Raw genomic sequence first — 19702 nt, 5'->3', positions numbered from 1 at the left:
CTCACAGAGGAGGGAGAGATGCATTATGAGAAGAAACAAGCGTATGACCTTTGCTCAAATGCAATTGTGGGGAAAAATACAGTTTTCAAAGCAACTACTGTTGTTCTAGTTACAGAGAGCTTTCTGTGAGTGCCACTTCACAACCGGAGTAGGCTGTAGCCTAGTGTGGTTTTGATGCATCCGCAGAGTGGGGCAGAGCATGCCATTTTGCAGTGAGTAGGTAACCTAGGACTATTGTTGGAAAGTCTTTGTGGACATAAGCCTACATTTGACTGATTTTTAGATGAATCAATTAGCCATCGTGGCTATATAGCAACAATATCATATTTGGAGTTAGCAATCTAGCTAATTGTTTTGAGTTCCCACTTCCTCAGGTAGTGTATAATATAGCCTACAGGCCAATATGCACGAAGATGGCGGCAAATTCTCTGAAGAGCAAAAAACAAATTCGGATAATTCTGGATCCTATTTTGACAGGTTGCACATCAATATAAATCAGCAATTCCTGGATATGTTAGATGAAATAGCTTACTTTTTTAATCATAGGCTACCATCTTAGTTTCATAGGCTACCATCTTAGTTTCATAGGCTACCATCTTGATTTCATATGCTACCATCTTGATTTCATAGGCTACCATCTTGATTTCATAGGCTACCATCTTGATTTCATAGGCTACCATCTTGATTTCATAGGCTACCATCTTGATTTCATAGGCTACCATCTTGATTTCATAGGCTACCATCTTGATTTCATAGGCTACCATCTTGATTTCATAGGCTACCATCCTGATTTCATAGGCTACCATCTTGATTTCATAGGCTACCATCTTAGTTTCATTGGTTACCATCTTAGTTTCATTGGTTACCATCTTAGTTGTCCTACACGTCTCTGGAAGAAAATTGTAGCTGTCCATTAACTTTTTTTTTGTTATATTTATTGTTATTCATTGATATATAAAAGTATTATATTTTGCGCTAATTTCCCTAATGTGGACATTTTTTGTATTTATTATACTGAACAAAAATATAAACGCAACAATTTCAAAGATTTTACTGCGTTACAGTTCATAAGAAAATCAGTCAATTGAAATAAGTTTTAGGCCCTCATCTACCGATTCACATGACTGGGCAGGGGTGCACAGAGGAGGGCATAGGTCCACCCACTTGGCAGCCAGGCCCACCCACTAGGGAGCAATCAGAATTTGTTTTTCCCCGCAAAAGGGCTTTATTGAAGAGCGAAATAATCCTCAGTACTGATATGGAGGTCCTGAGCTGGCGTGTTTACACATGGTCTGCGTTTGTGAGGCCGATTTGGACGTACTGCCAAATTCTCTAAAACCACTTTGGAGGCAGTTTATGGTAGAGAAATTAACATTACATTTTCTGGCAACAGCTCTGGTGGACATTCCTGCAGTCAGCATATCAATTGCACACTCCCTCAACTTGAGGCATCTGTGCCAATGCGTTGTGTGACAACTGCACATTTTATTATCCTCAGCACAAGGTGCACCTGTGTAATTATTATGCTGTTTAATCAGCTTTTTGATATGCCACACCTGTCGGGTGGATGGATTATCTTGGCAAAGGAGAAATGCTGACTAACTGGGATGTAAACAAAATCTGAGAGAAATAAGCTTTTTGTGCATATGGAACATTTTGGGGATTTTTTTTATTTCAGCTCATGAAACATGAGACCAACACTTTACATGTTATGTTTATATTTGTTCAGGATATATTTTGCAAGCTCTCATTTTCACCACAAAACTGAGTGGTATTACACATCCTTTTTTATTTTTTTATTTTTTTAACTTCAGAGTGGTGATATTAATGTAAACCGTTATCGTCCCCACGATGACCCTAAATTGTTTTCTTTAAACAAATTCATATCTTTGGTTAAGTACTGTTGATTTTTCGTACGCGACTCTCCATGGCAGCGCTGTTGTCATTTTCAAACCCAAATGGCAAAAGGGAACATCCGCTCATTATAAAAGTAGTTGGCCACAAATAGTCGGATTTGACAGTCAAGCTATCAGTCAAATGAGAGCCAACACCTGTCCCTATTTAGAACTACCAGTGGAGAGATGATTTGTTGACATTTTCCCATCTCAAAAGTGTTGCGTTTCTTTTTTCGTATTGACCATATGCTGTAAAAATTGTCCCAGAAGGAGACGACCACTACAGGTGGTGTAGTGTGTATATATTTAGTATACCCAAGCTCTTTGTGGTTTGTCTGTTTTTAAAAGAGTAGCAGCAGCAAATTGTCCCTGCTCCATTGATTTAAATACAATATCAATGTGTGTGATTCATTTGCATGTGTAAAGGACATCACACTGCTTGCTTAGCGAGGAGCACTTCCTCTCAAACTCATCCAATACCTGGCGTGAACTCAGGACCTCTGCCTCAAAAACACACGTGACCGCCCTCCTCAAGCCTCTTAGCCGATCGCCCCAGCTCGAAAGCTAACTAATGAGGCGAGGAGTACAGGAAGTCATCTGACAGGAAGTCATCTGACAGGAAGTCATCTGAACACAAGTGAGACAACTGTATGTGTAGTCCATTTTTATGTCACGTTTTCAAATTATAACAACCTATTTCAGTATATTGATTATGAATTTGGTGTTTTGACACTGGGCTATAAATTCGAGTTATGTTTTATGAAAATAAATCATTTTAACAGGGTTCTAGTTAACCATGAAAGTGCCATTGGGTCAAAATGTCGTCATTTTTGAAAACCTTTTATTTTATCCTTCTGAAATTGCAGGACTTTTAAGGAACTAGTTACCACAAACAAAACACTATTTACCAAGTCTGTTAGTGTGGAGGAATGAAAGATTATCTCTCTGTATAATAGTGGTGTGGGGCCGAGTTGAAAGTATGGACTCCACAGTAAACCAAATTTGGCACAGAGGTAGATGCTGTACAGGGCTGTGAAAAAGTATTTGCCCACTTTCAAATTTTTTCTACTTTTGCTTATTTTTGATACTGAATGTTATCAGATCTTCAACACAAAACCTAATATTAGATAAAGAGAACCTGAGTGAACAAATATCACAACAACGACATACATATTTCATAAACAAAGTTATGCAACACCCAATGTCCCTGTGATTTTTTTTCTTCTTTTCTCCCCCTTACGCTCAATCACTGGTTGTGCCACCTTTAGCTGGAATGACTCCAACCAAACACTTCCTGTAGTTGTTGATCAGTCTCTCATGTCGCTGTGGATAAACTTTTTGCCCACTTTTCCATGCAGAACTTTTTCGTTTTTTTTCAAGCATGAACTGCTCGTTTCAAGTCCTGCCACAACATCTCAATTGGGATTAGGTCTGGACTTTGACTAGGCCATTCCAAAACATCAAATGTGTTGCTTTTTAGTCATGTAGACTTGATTGTGTGTTTTGGATTATTGTATTGCTGCGCTTCAGCTCACAGACAGATGGCCTGATATTCTCCTATAGAATTGGCAAGTTGGCAAGTTGTCCAGGTCCTGAGGCAGAAAAGCATCCCCAAACCATCACACTGCCACCACCACGCTGACCCCAAACCATCACACTGCCACCACCACGCTGACCCCAAACCATCACACTGCCACCACCACGCTGACCCCAAACCATCACACTGCCACCACCACGCTGACCCCAAACCATCACACTGCCACCACCACGCTGACCCCAAACCATCACACTGCCACCACCACGCTGACCCCAAACCATCACACTGCCACCACCACGCTGACCCCAAACCATCACACTACCACCACCACGCTGACCCCAAACCATCACACTGCCACCACCACGCTGACCCCAAACCATCACACTGCCACCACCACGCTGACCCCAAACCATCACACTGCCACCACCACGCTGACCCCAAACCATCACACTACCACCACCACGCTGACCCCAAACCATCACACTACCACCACCACGCTGACCCCAAACCATCACACTATCACCACCACGCTGACCCCAAACCATCACACTACCACCACCACGCTGACCCCAAACCATCACACTGCCACCACCACGCTGACCCCAAACCATCACACTACCACCACCACGCTGACCCCAAACCATCACACTGCCACCACCACGCTGACCCCAAACCATCACACTGCCACCACCACGCTGACCCCAAACCGTCACACTGCCACCACCACGCTGACCCCAAACCGTCACACTGCCACCACCACGCTGACCCCAAACCGTCACACTGCCACCACCACGCTGACCCCAAACCGTCACACTGCCACCACCACGCTGACCCCAAACCGTCACACTGCCACCACCACGCTGACCCCAAACCGTCACACTGCCACCACCACGCTGACCCCAAACCGTCACACTGCCACCACCACGCTGACCCCAAACCGTCACACTGCCACCACCACGCTGACCCCAAACCGTCACACTGCCACCACCACGCTGACCCCAAACCGTCACACTGCCACCACCACGCTGACCCCAAACCGTCACACTGCCACCACCACGCTGACCCCAAACCGTCACACTGCCACCACCACGCTGACCCCAAACCGTCACACTGCCACCACCACGCTGACCCCAAACCGTCACACTGCCACCACCACGCTGACCCCAAACCGTCACACTGCCACCACCACGCTGACCCCAAACCGTCACACTGCCACCACCACGCTGACCCCAAACCGTCACACTGCCACCACCACGCTGACCCCAAACCGTCACACTGCCACCACCACGCTGACCCCAAACCGTCACACTGCCACCACCACGCTGACCCCAAACCGTCACACTGCCACCACCACGCTGACCCCAAACCGTCACACTGCCACCACCACGCTGACCCCAAACCGTCACACTGCCACCACCACGCTGACCCCAAACCGTCACACTGCCACCACCACGCTGACCCCAAACCGTCACACTGCCACCACCACGCTGACCCCAAACCGTCACACTGCCACCACCACGCTGACCCCAAACCGTCACACTGCCACCACCACGCTGACCCCAAACCGTCACACTGCCACCACCACGCTGACCCCAAACCGTCACACTGCCACCACCACGCTGACCCCAAACCGTCACACTGCCACCACCACGCTGACCCCAAACCGTCACACTGCCACCACCACGCTGACCCCAAACCGTCACACTGCCACCACCACGCTGACCCCAAACCGTCACACTGCCACCACCACGCTGACCCCAAACCGTCACACTGCCACCACCACGCTGACCCCAAACCGTCACACTGCCACCACCACGCTGACCCCAAACTGTCACACTGCCACCACCACGCTGACCCCAAACCGTCACACTGCCACCACCACGCTGACCCCAAACCGTCACACTGCCACCACCACGCTGACCCCAAACCGTCACACTGCCACCACCACGCTGACCCCAAACCGTCACACTGCCACCACCACGCTGACCCCAAACCGTCACACTGCCACCACCACGCTGACCCCAAACCGTCACACTGCCACCACCACGCTGACCCCAAACCGTCACACTGCCACCACCATGCTTGACTGTTGGTATAAGGTTCTTACTGTGGAATGCAGTGTTTGGTTTTGGCCAGGCATAATGGCACTCATTTCGTCCAAATAGTTATACTTTGACTGATCTGTCCATAGAACATTCTTCCAAGAGTCTTGACGACCATCCAGGAGCTTCAAGGTGCTTTTTGGCAAACTTGAGTCAACTTTTTGGAGGACATGGGTCCCATTATGTCTGGTGAAAACCAAACACTGCCACAGTAAGAACCTCATACCAACAGTCAAGCGTGGTGGTGGTAGAGCACGGATTTTGCAACGTCAGGATAGTGGGTTCAATTCCTGGGACTAACCATACTTAAAATGGATGCAGTCACTTCTATAAGCCATAAGGCGCTTTGGACAAAAGCATCTGCTAAATGGCATATATTATTACTAGGTGCCCATCCTCCCCAATTAAGGTGCCACCAGCCACCCATGGTAGAGATTGGTGTTGCCTTTTTTTAACTTCTTGGTGATTTTGGATATATAATTTTATCGATTATATACTTTAAAAAAAAACTGTATTACAAAAGTTGTTTGAAATGTTTTGGCAAAGTTTACAGGTACATTTTTTGATATTTTGTAGTTGGAACCGGTTGGAACCGGTGCTTTTCTGGATCAAACGCGCCAAATAAATTTTAGATATATATGGAGGGAATTAATCAAACAAAATGACCATTTGTGATGTTTATGGGACATATTGGAGTACCAACAAAAGAAGCTCGTCAAAGGTGATGATTTATATTTTTATTTCTATGTTTTGTGTCGCGCCTGCAGGGTTTGAAATATGTTTTCTCTCTTTGTTTACAGGGGTGCTATCCTCAGATAATAGCATCGTTTGCTTTCGGCGAAAAGCCTTTTTGAAATCTGACATGTTGGCTGGATTCACAACACGTGTAGCTTTAATTTGGTGTCTTACATGTGTGATTTCATGAAAGTTTGATTCTTATAGTAATTTATTTGAATTTGGCGCTCTGCATTTTCCCTGGCTTTTGGCCAGGTGGGACACTAGCATCCCACATATCCCAGAGAGGTTAAGCAAAAAACATGGTAAAAAGCCACTGAACGAGCCCCAAAACATGCTTTGAGTTTATTGGTTTTGATTATAGTCCAGTAATCTTGCCCAGCCAACTATAGCGGATCCATTTTGTAAACAGTCACAGCAGGCAGGATGCAAACAGGGAGCTAGTTTACCACGAGAGTCTCCGCGCCGCTCTGTGTGCGTCACTGTGTGTGTTCTGCCTCCATTGTGGTGCGATTTCTAGCGCCACCTGCTGAATGTTTGTTCTACTACACCTCGTTAACTGCATGCATTCTATGGTACTTCTGTGCTCCATTGGGATCAGGTGACCACATTTCATCACAGGAACATGTACTCCGGGGTATCTCTAGCCGTCCTTGTTGTTTCTGCCTGCCAAAGCATTGTCTGTAAGTCTAACACGTTGTCTGTGTGTTCATCTTGCTATATCAGAAGTTCTTTTCCACAGAGGATGTTGTTGTTGTTTGGGTTTTATGTCTGTTGATTTGCTGAGTAGCAGCTTGCCTAATAAATCAGACTGTGATACCAATTCTTGGGATTCAGTCTGAAACAACAAAGCACTGCAAAACTGTGGAAAGTTTCCTTTTTCAGGACAGAATGTTGAATATAATTTACATTTTGAACTTACTCTACCGGTTGTCTGTGTAAGTTGGTCCTTCAGTTGGTTAAAATTTGAAACGAAATGTCCACAGGAACGTATTATTTACCAAACTTAGAGCGAGGAACTGGAGTTGACATTTCTATGACCTGACACATGCTCAAAACCATGTAAACGCCTGCAATACTGCGGGTGGTATGCATCGCCTGCAATACTGCGGGTGGTATGCATCGCCTGCGTGTATCATCGTCTTGTGCATGAGCAAACAAATCTTCATTGCCACACACGGAGCCCTGAGTTTTGAAGTCGGTTTAATTATGCTTTCCTGTGGATATTTTGTCTCAAATTATAACCCACTGAAGGACAAACCCCACAAACAATCGGCAGAATGAGTTCAAATGTAATTTAAGTCAACCTTCGTAACAGACAAGGGACATTCGTTTTTTGTTCTATGTAATTGTGCTGTAACTTTGCATAGCCACAGCGGGACGATCTGGCAGATAGAATCACTTGCTAAATGTGATCTCTTCATGTCTTACGCAAGCATACAGGTCTATGTGATCTCTTCATGTCTTACGCAAGCATACAGGTCTATGTGATCTCTTCATGTCTTACGCAAGCATACAGGTCTATGTGATCTCTTCATGTCTTACGCAAGCATACAGGTCTATGTGATCTCTTCATGTCTTACGCAAGCATACAGGTCTATGTGATCTCTCCATGCCTTATGCAAGCATACAGGTCTATGTGATCTCTTCATGTCTTACGCAAGCATACAGGTCTATGTGATCTCTTCATGCCTTATGCAAGCATACAGGTCTATGTGATCTCTTCATGCCTTATGCAAGCATACAGGTCTATGTGATCTCTTCATGTCTTACGCAAACATACAGGTCTATGTGATCTCTTCATGCCTTATGCAAGCATACAGGTCTATGTGATCTCCATGCCTTACGCAAGCATACAGGTCTATGTGATCTCTTCATGCCTTATGCAAGCATACAGGTCTATGTGATCTCCATGCCTTACGCAAGCATACAGGTCTATGTGATATTCATGCCTTATGCAAGCATACAGGTCTATGTGATATTCATGCCTTATGCAAGCATACAGGTCTATTTGGGCAGTGTTTGAATTTAGAACATTGTTCATTTCAATATGCTTATTGGATACAGCTTTTACCTAAGCATTCTACTATACGTTATGTTGCACCATGGGTAATGTCTGAACTATATGTTCATTGTATTATTCTGTATTCTTTGAAGTTTCACACCATTTCATTAAACTGGAGGTTTGGAGAAAGCCTAATCCTGACTCTTGTCATGGTTTTTGAATGGAGTTTAGCTGTCTGTCTAATTACGGTTGAACACAGCCTGAGGAGGACAGTACAGTGTGTGTGGGGTGATCATTTTGTGATAATCAAAACTGAAATTAGCCACAGAAGGCTGATCCAACAGTGCAGCGTTTGCATTGGGTTAATGTTAGGGACGTCCCTAGGAGTCGATAGCGCTAACACACAGGCAGCCCAATTCAGATTTTTTTTTTTTTTTTACACTTATTGGTCTTTTGACAAATCACTGCAGATTTTTCCACATCAGATCTTTTTCAGAGCTGATCAGATTGGTCAAAGAGCAATTAGTGAGAAAAAAAAATCAGTATTGGGCTGCTTGTGTAAACGCAGCTAATGAGTTTGACAGAAAACAGCCTGAAATTGTAATTATTTTCCCCAAGTCTGCTTTGGAGCACATCCACCATTTCATTCATGTTTAAAACATCTACTTAACTGTTACTTTTTTTTATTGAACATCACTATCAACATTAGCGTATTAGCAGAGAAAAGGAGCGATGTTTTCCCCCTGGCACTACACCGCTGACTCAAATGACCAGAGCTTGATAATGAGTTGGTTATTTGAATCAGCTGTGTAGTGGTAGGGCAAAAACCAAAACGTTCACCAAGAAACCTGTTCTATTGTAATCCCTTCATTACAGCACAGGAAACCAAAGCACTGTTCATGATTTCCCTCCTGGTTATTTCCTAGAAGGGGGATCAACAAGGATTTATACGTAGATTATGCCAAACATTCATTACAAATAAACCATGAAGTGCTCTCCGGAGCCAAATGTTCATTCAGCCATTTAACCAAGTCAAACATTTTTCATTCAGTTCCGTTCACTTAGATGTGCATCTACTTCCTGTAGTACCGTGAGGTTTGTGACCGTGTGATCCATCTTCAATTTATCGAGATGTAATATACATTTAGAGTGCTTAAAGTGTTAAAATGTTATGTATATTTTTTTAAAACAACCAAATCTCTATTATTGATGTAAGTGTCATGTTATAGAAGTGTCCGGAAACTTAATTTAAAACATTTTCCATTTCCGTGCAGTACGGGGGCTCTGAGAAAACATATAAACACCTCGTCCTTTTAGAAACGGAGACGCTCTCAGTATAGTGATGCAGACCTTAAGATGTTATACACAGGAAATTGTCATTCTGCACTTTATCCGCAGCATTATATTCCTGTTTGTGCGACCCAAGCTTTCCGCTATCCAGCAGTTCCATTCTCCGTGTAGCCTGCTGCTAGAATGGACAGAGAGGTATCGCTCGAGTCTCTTGACAACCAAGTGAAATCGCAAAAAAAGGTGTTTGGACGCTTCTAAAACATGCCATTACATCAAAAATAGAGATCTGGTTGTAAAAAAACAATGATCCTTTTAAGTTGGCAGAAATGAATAAACTTGTTTGGTTTATATATTTTTTCTCCCTTTTTTTAGACGGTGTCTGCACCACGGCGGACTGCACTCAGGCAGGTAAATATCCATACATACATGCATACATACACACACACACACACACATACACAGGTAGAATATGAGCTGTGTTTGTCTGTGTGCAGCGTCTCGTCTGATAGAGAACATGGATGCCAATGTGGACCCGTGTGACAACTTCTACCAGTACGCCTGTGGAGGCTGGTTGAAGAAGAACATCATCCCAGAGACCAGCTCCCGATACAGCACCTTCGACATCCTACAAGACGAACTGGAGGTGGTCCTGAAAGGTTTGAAAGTCTTGTAGCATGGCGCAGTTTGGATTCAGTGAGTTTTCCAGGGAGGTGTGAGGACTGGGTTTGGATCTGTTGGTCAGGGAGGTAGGAGTGAGAGGGGGCTGGGTGTGGATCTGTTGGCCAGGGAGGTAGGAGTGAGAGGGGGCTGGGTGTGGATCTGTTGGCCAGGGAGGTAGGAGTGAGAGGGGGCTGGGTGTGGATCTGTTGGCCAGGGAGGTAGGAGTGAGAGGGGCCTGGGTGTGGATCTGTTGGCCAGGGAGGTAGGAGGGAGAGGGGCCTGGGTGTGGATCTGTTGGTCAGGGAGGTAGGAGTGAGAGGGGCCTGGGTGTGGATCTGTTGGCCAGGGAGGTAGGAGTGAGAGGGGGCTGGGTGTGGATATGTTGGCCAGGGAGGTAGGAGTGAGAGGGGGCTGGGTGTGGATCTGTTGGCCAGGGAGGTAGGAGTGAGAGGGGGCTGGGTGTGCATCTGTTGGCCAGGGAGGTAGGAGTGAGAGGGGGCTGGGTGTGGATCTGTTGGCCAGGGAGGTAGGAGTGAGAGGGGGCTGGGTGTGGATCTGTTGGCCAGGGAGGTAGGAGTGAGAGGGGGCTGGGTGTGGATCTGTTGGCCAGGGAGGTAGGAGTGAGAGGGGGCTGGGTGTGGATCTGTTGGCCAGGGAGGTAGGAGTGAGAGGGGGCTGGGTGTGGATCTGTTGGCCAGGGAGGTAGGAGTGAGAGGGGGCTGGGTGTGGATCTGTTGGTCAGGGAGGTAGGAGTGAGAGGGGGCTGGGTGTGGATCTGTTGGTCAGGGAGGTAGGAGTGAGAGGGGGCTGGGTGTGGATCTGTTGGCCAGGGAGGTAGGAGTGAGAGGGGGCTGGGTGTGGATCTGTTGGTCAGGGAGGTAGGAGTGAGAGGGGGCTGGGTGTGGATCTGTTGGCCAGGGAGGTAGGGGTGGTGGCTGGGGTTTGTGTGGTTGGAGGATTTGCTGGGGTTACAGCAGCTTGTCCTTCAGGGAAAAACAGGGTCTCTAGGAATAGTCACTGTGGTTAATGGTGTCATCTATCTGCAGCATTTACTGCCAACACAGGAACATGTTTTTATTTTTTAAAGTGCATAGAGGACAAAGTGTCATCTGATGAAATCCCGACCTTAGAATAGTTGGAGGCGTTAACACCATCTGGTTAGCACCATCTTGACAGTAGATTGACAGGAAGGCTTCCCTTACACCTGAAGGATTGGGTGGTGGTGGCTCGGTGGTCTGTCTGATTACATTGGATAAATGTATGTCCCTGCACATGTGCCAAGTCAAATTGTAAACTCAGCAAAAAAAGAAACGTCCCTTTTTCAGGACCCTGTATTTCAAAGTTAAGTTGTAAAAATCAAAACTTTACGTCTTCATTGTAAAGGGTTTAAACACTGTTTCCCATGCTTCTTCAATGAACCATAAACAACTAATGAACATGCACCTGTGGAACGGTCGTTAAGACACTAACAGCTTACAGACGGTAGGCAATTATGGTCACAGTTATGAAAACTTAGGACACTAAAGAGGCCTTTCTATGGACTCTGAAAAACGAAAGAAAGATTCCCAGGGTCCCTGCTCATCTGTGTGAAATAAATTGCAATGTCTGTACTTTGAGACACCTAAGACAGCGCTACAGGAGGGACAGCTGATTGTCCTCACAGTGGCAGACCACGTGTAACAACACCTGCACAGAATTTGTACATTTGAACCTCACTCCGCAATAGGCTGAGAGAGGCTGGACTGAGGACTTGCAGGCCTGTGTTAAGGCAGGTCCTCACCAGACATCACCGGCAACAACGTCGTCTATGGGCACAAACCCACCATCGCTGGACCAGACAGGACTGGCAAAAAGTGCTCTTCACTGACGAGTCACGGTTTTGTCTCACCAAGGGTGATTGTCGGATTTGCGTTTATCGTCGAAGGAATGAGCGTTACACCGAGGCCTGTACTCTGGAGCGGGATCAATTTGGAGGTGGAGGGTCCGTCATGTTCTGGGGTGGTGTGTCACCGCATCATCGGACTGCCTGCAATGGCAACAAGCTCAATCTCAATACTCTGCGTTACAGGGAAGACTCTGATACCCTTCCTGCAGGCTCATCCTGACATGGCCCTCCAGCATGATAATGCCACCAGCCGTACTGCTTATTCTGTGCATGATTTCCTGCAAGGCAAAAATGTCATTGTTCTGCCATGGCCAGCTGAAGAGCAATCCCATTGAGCATGTGTGGGACCTGTTGGATCGGAGGGTGAGGGTCATTTCCCCCCCAGAAATGTCTGTGAACTTCCACGTGTCTTAGTGGAAGAGTGGGTTAACATCTCACAGCAAGAACTGGCAAATCTGATGCAGTCCATGAGGAGGAGATGCACTGCAGTACTTAATGCAGCTGGTGGCCACACCAGATACTGACTGTTACTTTTGATTTTGACCCCCCCCCCCTTTGTTCAGGGACACATTATTCAATATCTGCTAGTCGGATGTCTGTGGAACTTGCTCCGTTTATGTCTCAGTTGTTGAATCTTGTCACGTTCATACAAAAATAAACTTAGTTGACAGTGAGAGGACGTTTATTTTTTTGTTGATTTAATTTGTCACAATCGCCGACTGCAACACCGTGAAATTCTTACTTCCAAGCCCTTAACCAACAATGAATATTTATTTTTATTTTTGAAGACAATATTAGCAAAAAAAGTATAATAAACTAAAGTAAGAAAATAAGTAGCACAATTAATATAATAAAGAAGCTATATACAGGGGGTCGGTAACTTAAAGGTCACTGGTTCGAATCCCAAGCCCAAACATCTGATGTGCCCTTGAGCAAGGCACTTAACCACAATTGCTCCTCTAAGTCTCTCTGGATAAGATTGTCTTCTAAATGTAAACATGTGCGGAGTTACAGGTTAGTCGAGGTAAATGTAGGGCTAAAATTACTGCATAGGGAATAAACAGCGGGTGGCAGCAGCGTAAAAAAAAGGGGGTTGATGCAAATAGTCTGGGTAGCCACTCAATTAACTGTTTAGCAGTCTAATGGCTTGGAGATGGAAGCTGTTACCGAGCCTTTTGTACCTAGACTTGGCGCTCAAGTACTGCTTGCCGTGAGGTAGCAGAGTGAACAGTCTATGACCAGGGTGGCTGGAATCTTTGATAATTTTTCACTACCCTCTGTAGCGCCTTGTGGTCGGCTTCTGAGCAGTTGCCATACCAACCAGTCAGGATGCTCTCGATGGTGCAGCTGTAGACCTTTTGAGGAACCTTGTCAAAGCTCCTGAATAGGCGTTGTCGTGCCCTCTTCACAACTGTCTTGGTGTGTTTGGACCATGATAGTTTGTTGGTGATGTGGACGCCAAGGAACTTGAAGCTCTCAATCTGTTCCACTACAGCTCTGTCGATGAGAATGGGGGCGTGCTTGGTCCTCTTCCTGCAGTCCACAATCATCTCTTTTTTTATCTTGATCACGTTGAGGGAGAGGTTGTTATCCTGGCACCACACGGCCAGGTCTCTGACCTCCTCCCTATAGGCGGTCTCATCGTTGTCGCTGATCATGCCTAACACTGTTGTGTCATTGGCAAACTTAATGATGGTGTTGGTGTTGTGCCTGGCCATGCAGTCATGAGTGTACAGAGAGGAGTACAGGAGAGGATTGAGCACGCACCCCTGAGGGGTCCCCGTGTTGAGGATCAGCATGGCGGATGTGTTGTTACCTATCCTTACCACTTGGGGGCGGCCCATCAGGAAGTCCAGGATCCAGTTGCAGAAGGTGTTTAGTCCCAGGGTCCTTAGCTTAGTGATAAGCTTTGAGGGCACTATGGTGTTGAACGCTGAAGTTCTGAAGTTTACATGCACTTAGGTTGGAGTCATTAACTCGTTTTTCAACCACTCCACAAATTTCTTGTTAACAAACTATAGTTTTGGCTAGTCGGTTAAGACATCTACTTTGTGCATGACACAAGTCATTTTTCCAACAATTGTTTATAGACAGATTATTTCACTTAGAACTTAGAACTTTTCACTTAGAACTCAGAAAATAAATTGTAGACCTCCACAAGTCTGGTTCATCCTTGGGAGCAATTTCTAAACGCCTGAAGGTACCACGTCCATCTGTACAAACAATAGTACGCAAGTATAAACACCATGGGACCACGCAGCCATCATACCGCTCAGGAAGGAGACGCTTTCTGTCTCCTAGAGATGAATGTACATTGGTGCAAAAGTGCAAATCAATCCTAGAACAACAGCAAAGGACCTTGTGAAAATGCTGGAGGAAACGGGTACAAAAGTATCTATATCCACAGTAAAACGAGTCCTATATCGACATAACATGAGACCGCTCCGCAAGGAGCAAGCCACTGCTCCAAAACCTCCATAAAAAAGCCAGACTACGGTTTGCAACTGCACATGGGGACAAAGATCATACTTTTTGTCCTCTGATCTGATGAAACAAAAATAGAACTGTTTGGCCATAATGACCATCCTTATGTTTGGAGGAAAAAGGGGGAGACTTACAAGCGAAGAACACCATCCCAACCGTGAAGCACGTGGGTGGCAGCATCATGTTGTGGGTGTGCTTTGCTGCAGGAGGGACTGGTGCACTTCACAGAATAGAAGGCATCATGAGGATGGAAAATTATGTGGATATATTGAAGCAACAACTCAAGACATCAGTCAGGAAGTTAAAGCTTGGTCCCAAATTGGTCTTCCAAATGGACAATGACCCCAAGCATACTTCCAAAGTTGTGTCAACATGGCTTAAGGACAACACAGTCAAGTTATTGGAGTGGTCATCACAAAGCCCTGACCCCAATCCTATAGAAAATGTGTGGAACTGTGCAGAACTGAAAAGTGCATGTGAGCAAGGAGGCCTACAAACCTGACTCAGTTACACCAGCTCTGTCAGGAGGAATGGGACCAAATTCACCCAACTTATTGTGGGAAGCTTGTGGAAGGCTACCCAAAACGTTTGACCCAAGTTGAGCAATTTAAGGCAATGCTACCAAATACTAATTGAGTGTATGTAAACTTCTGACCCACTGGGTATGTGATGAAGGAAATAAAAGCTGAAATAAGTAATTCACTCTGCTATTATTCTGACATTTCACATTCTGAAAATAAAGTGGTCATCCTAACTGACTTAAGACAGGGCATTTTTTACTAAGATTAAATGTCAGGAATTGTGAAAAACTGAGTTTAAATGTATTTGGATAAGGTGTATGTACACTTCCCACTTCAACTGTAGGTGTTCCTTTTGTCCAGGTGTGCAAGGGCAGTGTGGAGTGCAATAGAGATTGCATCATCTGTTGGGACAGTATGCAAATTGGAGAGGTTATAGGTTTTCTGGGATAAGGGTGTTGATGTGAGCCATGACCAGCCTTTCAATGCACTTCATGGCTACAGACGTGAGTGCTACGGGTCGGTAGTCATTATTTAACTAGGCAAGTCAGTTAAGCACATTCTTATTTACAATTACGGCCTACCGGGGAACAGTGGGTTAATGGCAGAGGGGGTTACCCTCTGTTAAAGATCCCCCTACAGTGTAGAAAATGATTTTCTTCATCTAAAATTAGTCTGGAATAATGGTAGACAGGTGTATGCAGATGGGTGGAAATATGAGACTCTCAGCCCTCTCTTTTAGCTTATTTTACTGTCTTCCTGTTCCACTTCATTGCCCTCCTCTCCTCTTCTCATCTCCCTCTGTTATGCTCTCCACCTCTTCTCCTCTTCTCATCTCCCTCTGTTATGCTCTCCACCTCTTCTCCTCCTTTCCATCTTTTGACGTTTCAAGTATCTGTGATGAACTTGTATGGCTTTTTAAAGCGTACTGTAAATCAGCGGTAGAGTACTCTTGGGGGATTCTAATTTGTCTGAGAGCAATGGGCATGATTGTCCACTGCCAAAGCCTGATTTACCAAAAAAAAAAAAACGTGTCTGTTTTTGATTCTCAGGTTTATGTCTCTGATTTGAATTACAGTAATCAGTCTCCACACTTTCTCTATCAGACGTCATTATCACCCGAACAATACTGTCAGAAGAAAAGCTCACCCTGGTACCAGACGGGTAATAACAGTCAAGACAAAATTCACAGGAACAAACTGTATGAAAAGATAAGAGGGGCAAAATGTGGTTGTGTTTTGTCATTGTTCCTGATGGTCTAATCTTCTGCTGTCGCACACTGAATCCTCACGTGATGAAATGCGCTTTGTGCCCAATGGAAGAATGTTGCATTTGAAATCCTGACGGGACAGAGATGTGGGATGCTGTATGTGTGCTGCCATGCCTGTCTGTGGAGAGTCCTGTCACATCCTGTAGTAACCTCAGGACCATGGAGCCTGACTGACAAGTGTTCTGCCTGGTCAGCATATCCTGTATCTGTTTACAGCTGCCTGCGGCCTGTCCAGGCCAGGGGCGCTGCTCTGGCCTGGACAGCTGTTAACATCAGGTGTAAACAGCAGTAAATAACGTGTGTGTGTTTGTACTGAATGTTTTGTATAGGCCTAAGTGTGTGCGAGAGTTTGTGGCTGCTCATAAATGCCTCACATTGTTCTCCACTGCAATAGAAAGTCATAAAGGAACCCTAAAGCCGCCCACATACTAGGTTTGGTCTCCTCGGCAATGGCGACACGAACATCCGTGACTCACTCACTCACTCACTCACTCACTCACTCACTCACTCACTCCCTTAAAAGACCTTCAGCTTAAAAAATAATGAGTGTCAGTATTACTGTTTCTCTCTCGAGACGCTGCAGCAACAACAGGCAGTACACACTTCCTCAAAATAGTGAAAATTAATCTAAAGGTAAATTAAAAAAAAAATAAAAAATATTGTTGATTTAATTTAGACGTTTCTGCTGAGGAGATCCATTTAAAACTAAGATGTTTGGTCCAGTATTTCTCAAGATAAAGAATGTGCATGTAAAAACTACTCCTCTCTCATTTAATGGCGGCAAACCCGTCCACAGTTCCCACTCCTACTACTGACCCGTTCAGTACGGGGACATCGGTTCGGGTCTGCATGGTGAACCCGAAACGAATACATCAAAAAATGACCATCACTGGGCCTGTAGGCTAAGCCTACAGTATGCCTCTTGAGTAAATCTGAGCTGAAAGAATATTTCTGTTTAAACAACTAGAGGCCTTCATGTTAAATTTTATATCCATTGTGTGCACAAACAGCGGGGGAAACAAATCACACCAAAACGAACTACAACAACAACCTCTTGTCATTAATATATGCACAAACTGTTTTGACGGGCTTAATGAGGCACTACTCTTGGCTCTTAACCACAGCTGTGTGTGGGTAGGACATTTTTCCACCTCTCTCTCTTTGTTTCAGGTATGGTATACTCTGCAATAATTTGCCCAATTGACCGTGAGCTTTTTAATTGTACCTTGTTTGTGCTGGAGGGGGAGGGAGAAATAGGAAGGAGGGAGGGAGAGACACTGGTTCAAGTCCAAAAGAGAGAGATGTAGAAATATGGGGATGAACTTTAGAGAAAGGGAAGTGAGGAAATGGGAGGTGACATGGTTGTTATCTCTGTGGGAAGGGCCCAATGAGCTGTCAGTGACATCACAATGTTTAAAAACATTGTCTGATATGGCGATTGCATGAACTTTATAAAAAAAATCAAAGGTCATTCACTTTTGACTGCAGTCAACTGCAAGTTTCTGCAATTGCTCTTCACCAACTTCATCCTGCAGCCCTCACCTGCATTGTGGGAGGCTCTATCGTCAACCAGACTTTGTTTTTTTTTGTTTTTTTTGACCCATGCGAACATGACCAAAGAAATATCTGAAACAAGAACCAGCTTTGCCTTGATTCATGTATACAGGAGATATATACTACCATTCAAAAGTTTGGGGTCATTTTGAAATGTCCTTGTTTTTTTTTTTATGAAAAGGAACATTTTTGTCCAATTTAAAATAACATCAAATTGATCAGAAATACAGTGTAGACATTGTTAATGACTATTGTAGCTGGAAACGGCAGATTATTTTTTTAAATATTTTTTTTAATGGAATATCTACATAGGCGTACAGAGGCCCATTCATCAGCAACCATCACTCCTGTGTTCCAATGACACGTTGTTAGCTAATCCAAGTTTAGCATTTTAAAAGGCTAATTGATCATTAGAAAACCCATTTGCAATTATGTTAGCACAGCTGAAAACTGTTCTGATTTAAAGAAGGAATAAAACTGGCCTTTAGACTTCTTGAGTATCTGGAGCATCGGCATTTGTGGGTTCAATTACAGGCTTAAAATGGCCAGAAACAAACCTTTTTTCTGAAACTCGTCAGTCTATTCTTGTTCTGAGAACTTAAGGCTATTCCATGTGAGAAATTGCCAAGAAACTGAAGATCTCGTACAACGCTGTGTACTACTCCCTTCACAGAACAATGCAAACTGTCTCTAACCAGAATAGAAAGAGGAGTGGGAGGCCACGGTGCACAACTGAGCAAGAGGACAAGTACATTAGTGTCTAGTTTGAGAAACAGACGCCTCACAAGTCCTCAACTGGCAGCTTCATTAAATAGTACCCGCAAAACACCAGTCTCAACGTCAAAAGTGAAGAGGCGACTCCGGGATGCTGGCCTTCTAGGCAGAGTTCCTCTGTCCAGTCTCAACGTCAACAGTGCAGAGGTGATTCCGGGATGCTGGTCTTCTAGGCAGAGTTCCTCTGTCCAGTCTCAACGTCAACAGTGAAGAGGCGACTCCGGGATGCTGGCCTTCTAGGCAGAGTTCCTCTGTCCAGTCTCAACGTCAACAGTGCAGAGGTGATTCCGGGATGCTGGTCTTCTAGGCAGAGTTCCTCTGTCCAGTCTCAACGTCAACAGTGAAGAGGCGACTCCGGGATGCTGGTCTTCTAGGCAGAGTTCCTCTGTCCAGTCTCAACGTCAACAGTGCAGAGGTGATTCCGGGATGCTGGTCTTCTAGGCAGAGTTCCTCTGTCCAGTCTCAACGTCAACAGTGCAGAGGTGATTCCGGGATGCTGGTCTTCTAGTCAGAGTTCCTCTGTCCAGTCTCAACGTCAACAGTGAAGAGGTGACTCCGGGATGCTGGTCTTCTAGGCAGAGTTCCTCTGTCCAGTCTCAACGTCAACAGTGAAGAGGCGACTCCGGGATGCTGGTCTTCTAGGCAGAGTTCCTCTGTCCAGTGTCTGTGTTCTTTTGCCCATCTTAATCTTTTCTTTTTATTGGCCAGTCTGAGATGTGGCTTTTTCTTTGCGACTCTGCCTAGAAGGCCAGTGGCTAGTTGTAAAATCTGTCATGATTGATTGTATTGTTACAGGCTCACTATGTGGTTGCGAAAGTCCCATTTTGGGGAGAGATGGCAGTTTTTCTCTCCATAACATTTTAGAAGTTGTCCCTTTTTTTCAGGTTTAGAAGAAGTGGCTGCTAAATTCTAACTCCCATTTGTGTTAGCAAGGCTAGCATACAGAAATGAGTGGTGGTAGTCTGTTGTTTTTAACTGTAATGCAGTAGACTG

General features: G+C 45.0%; 1 protein-coding gene across 8 annotated transcripts in view; it reads left to right on the top strand.

Moving 5' to 3' along the window:
- The window catches only part of LOC139385589 (neprilysin-like), a 64005-nt gene that overhangs the window by 20945 nt on the left and 23358 nt on the right, over nt 1–19702 (top strand). For all 8 annotated transcript variants that reach the window (XR_011628969.1, XR_011628968.1, XR_011628970.1 and 5 more), the window contains exons 3-4: nt 9937–9972; nt 10059–10220. Coding sequence is in view for 5 of the 8 variants with exons in the window: in XM_071130788.1 (XP_070986889.1) it covers nt 9937–9972; nt 10059–10220 (198 nt within the window). In the remaining 3 variants the exon portion in view is untranslated. The remainder of the gene's footprint in view (nt 1–9936; nt 9973–10058; nt 10221–19702) is intronic.

The sequence above is a fragment of the Oncorhynchus clarkii genome, chromosome 27, assembly GCF_045791955.1.
Source record: "Oncorhynchus clarkii lewisi isolate Uvic-CL-2024 chromosome 27, UVic_Ocla_1.0, whole genome shotgun sequence".
NCBI lineage: Eukaryota > Metazoa > Chordata > Actinopteri > Salmoniformes > Salmonidae > Oncorhynchus > Oncorhynchus clarkii.
Note: the sequence above shows the minus strand (reverse complement) of the source record. Positions and strands in the feature narration are given on the sequence as shown.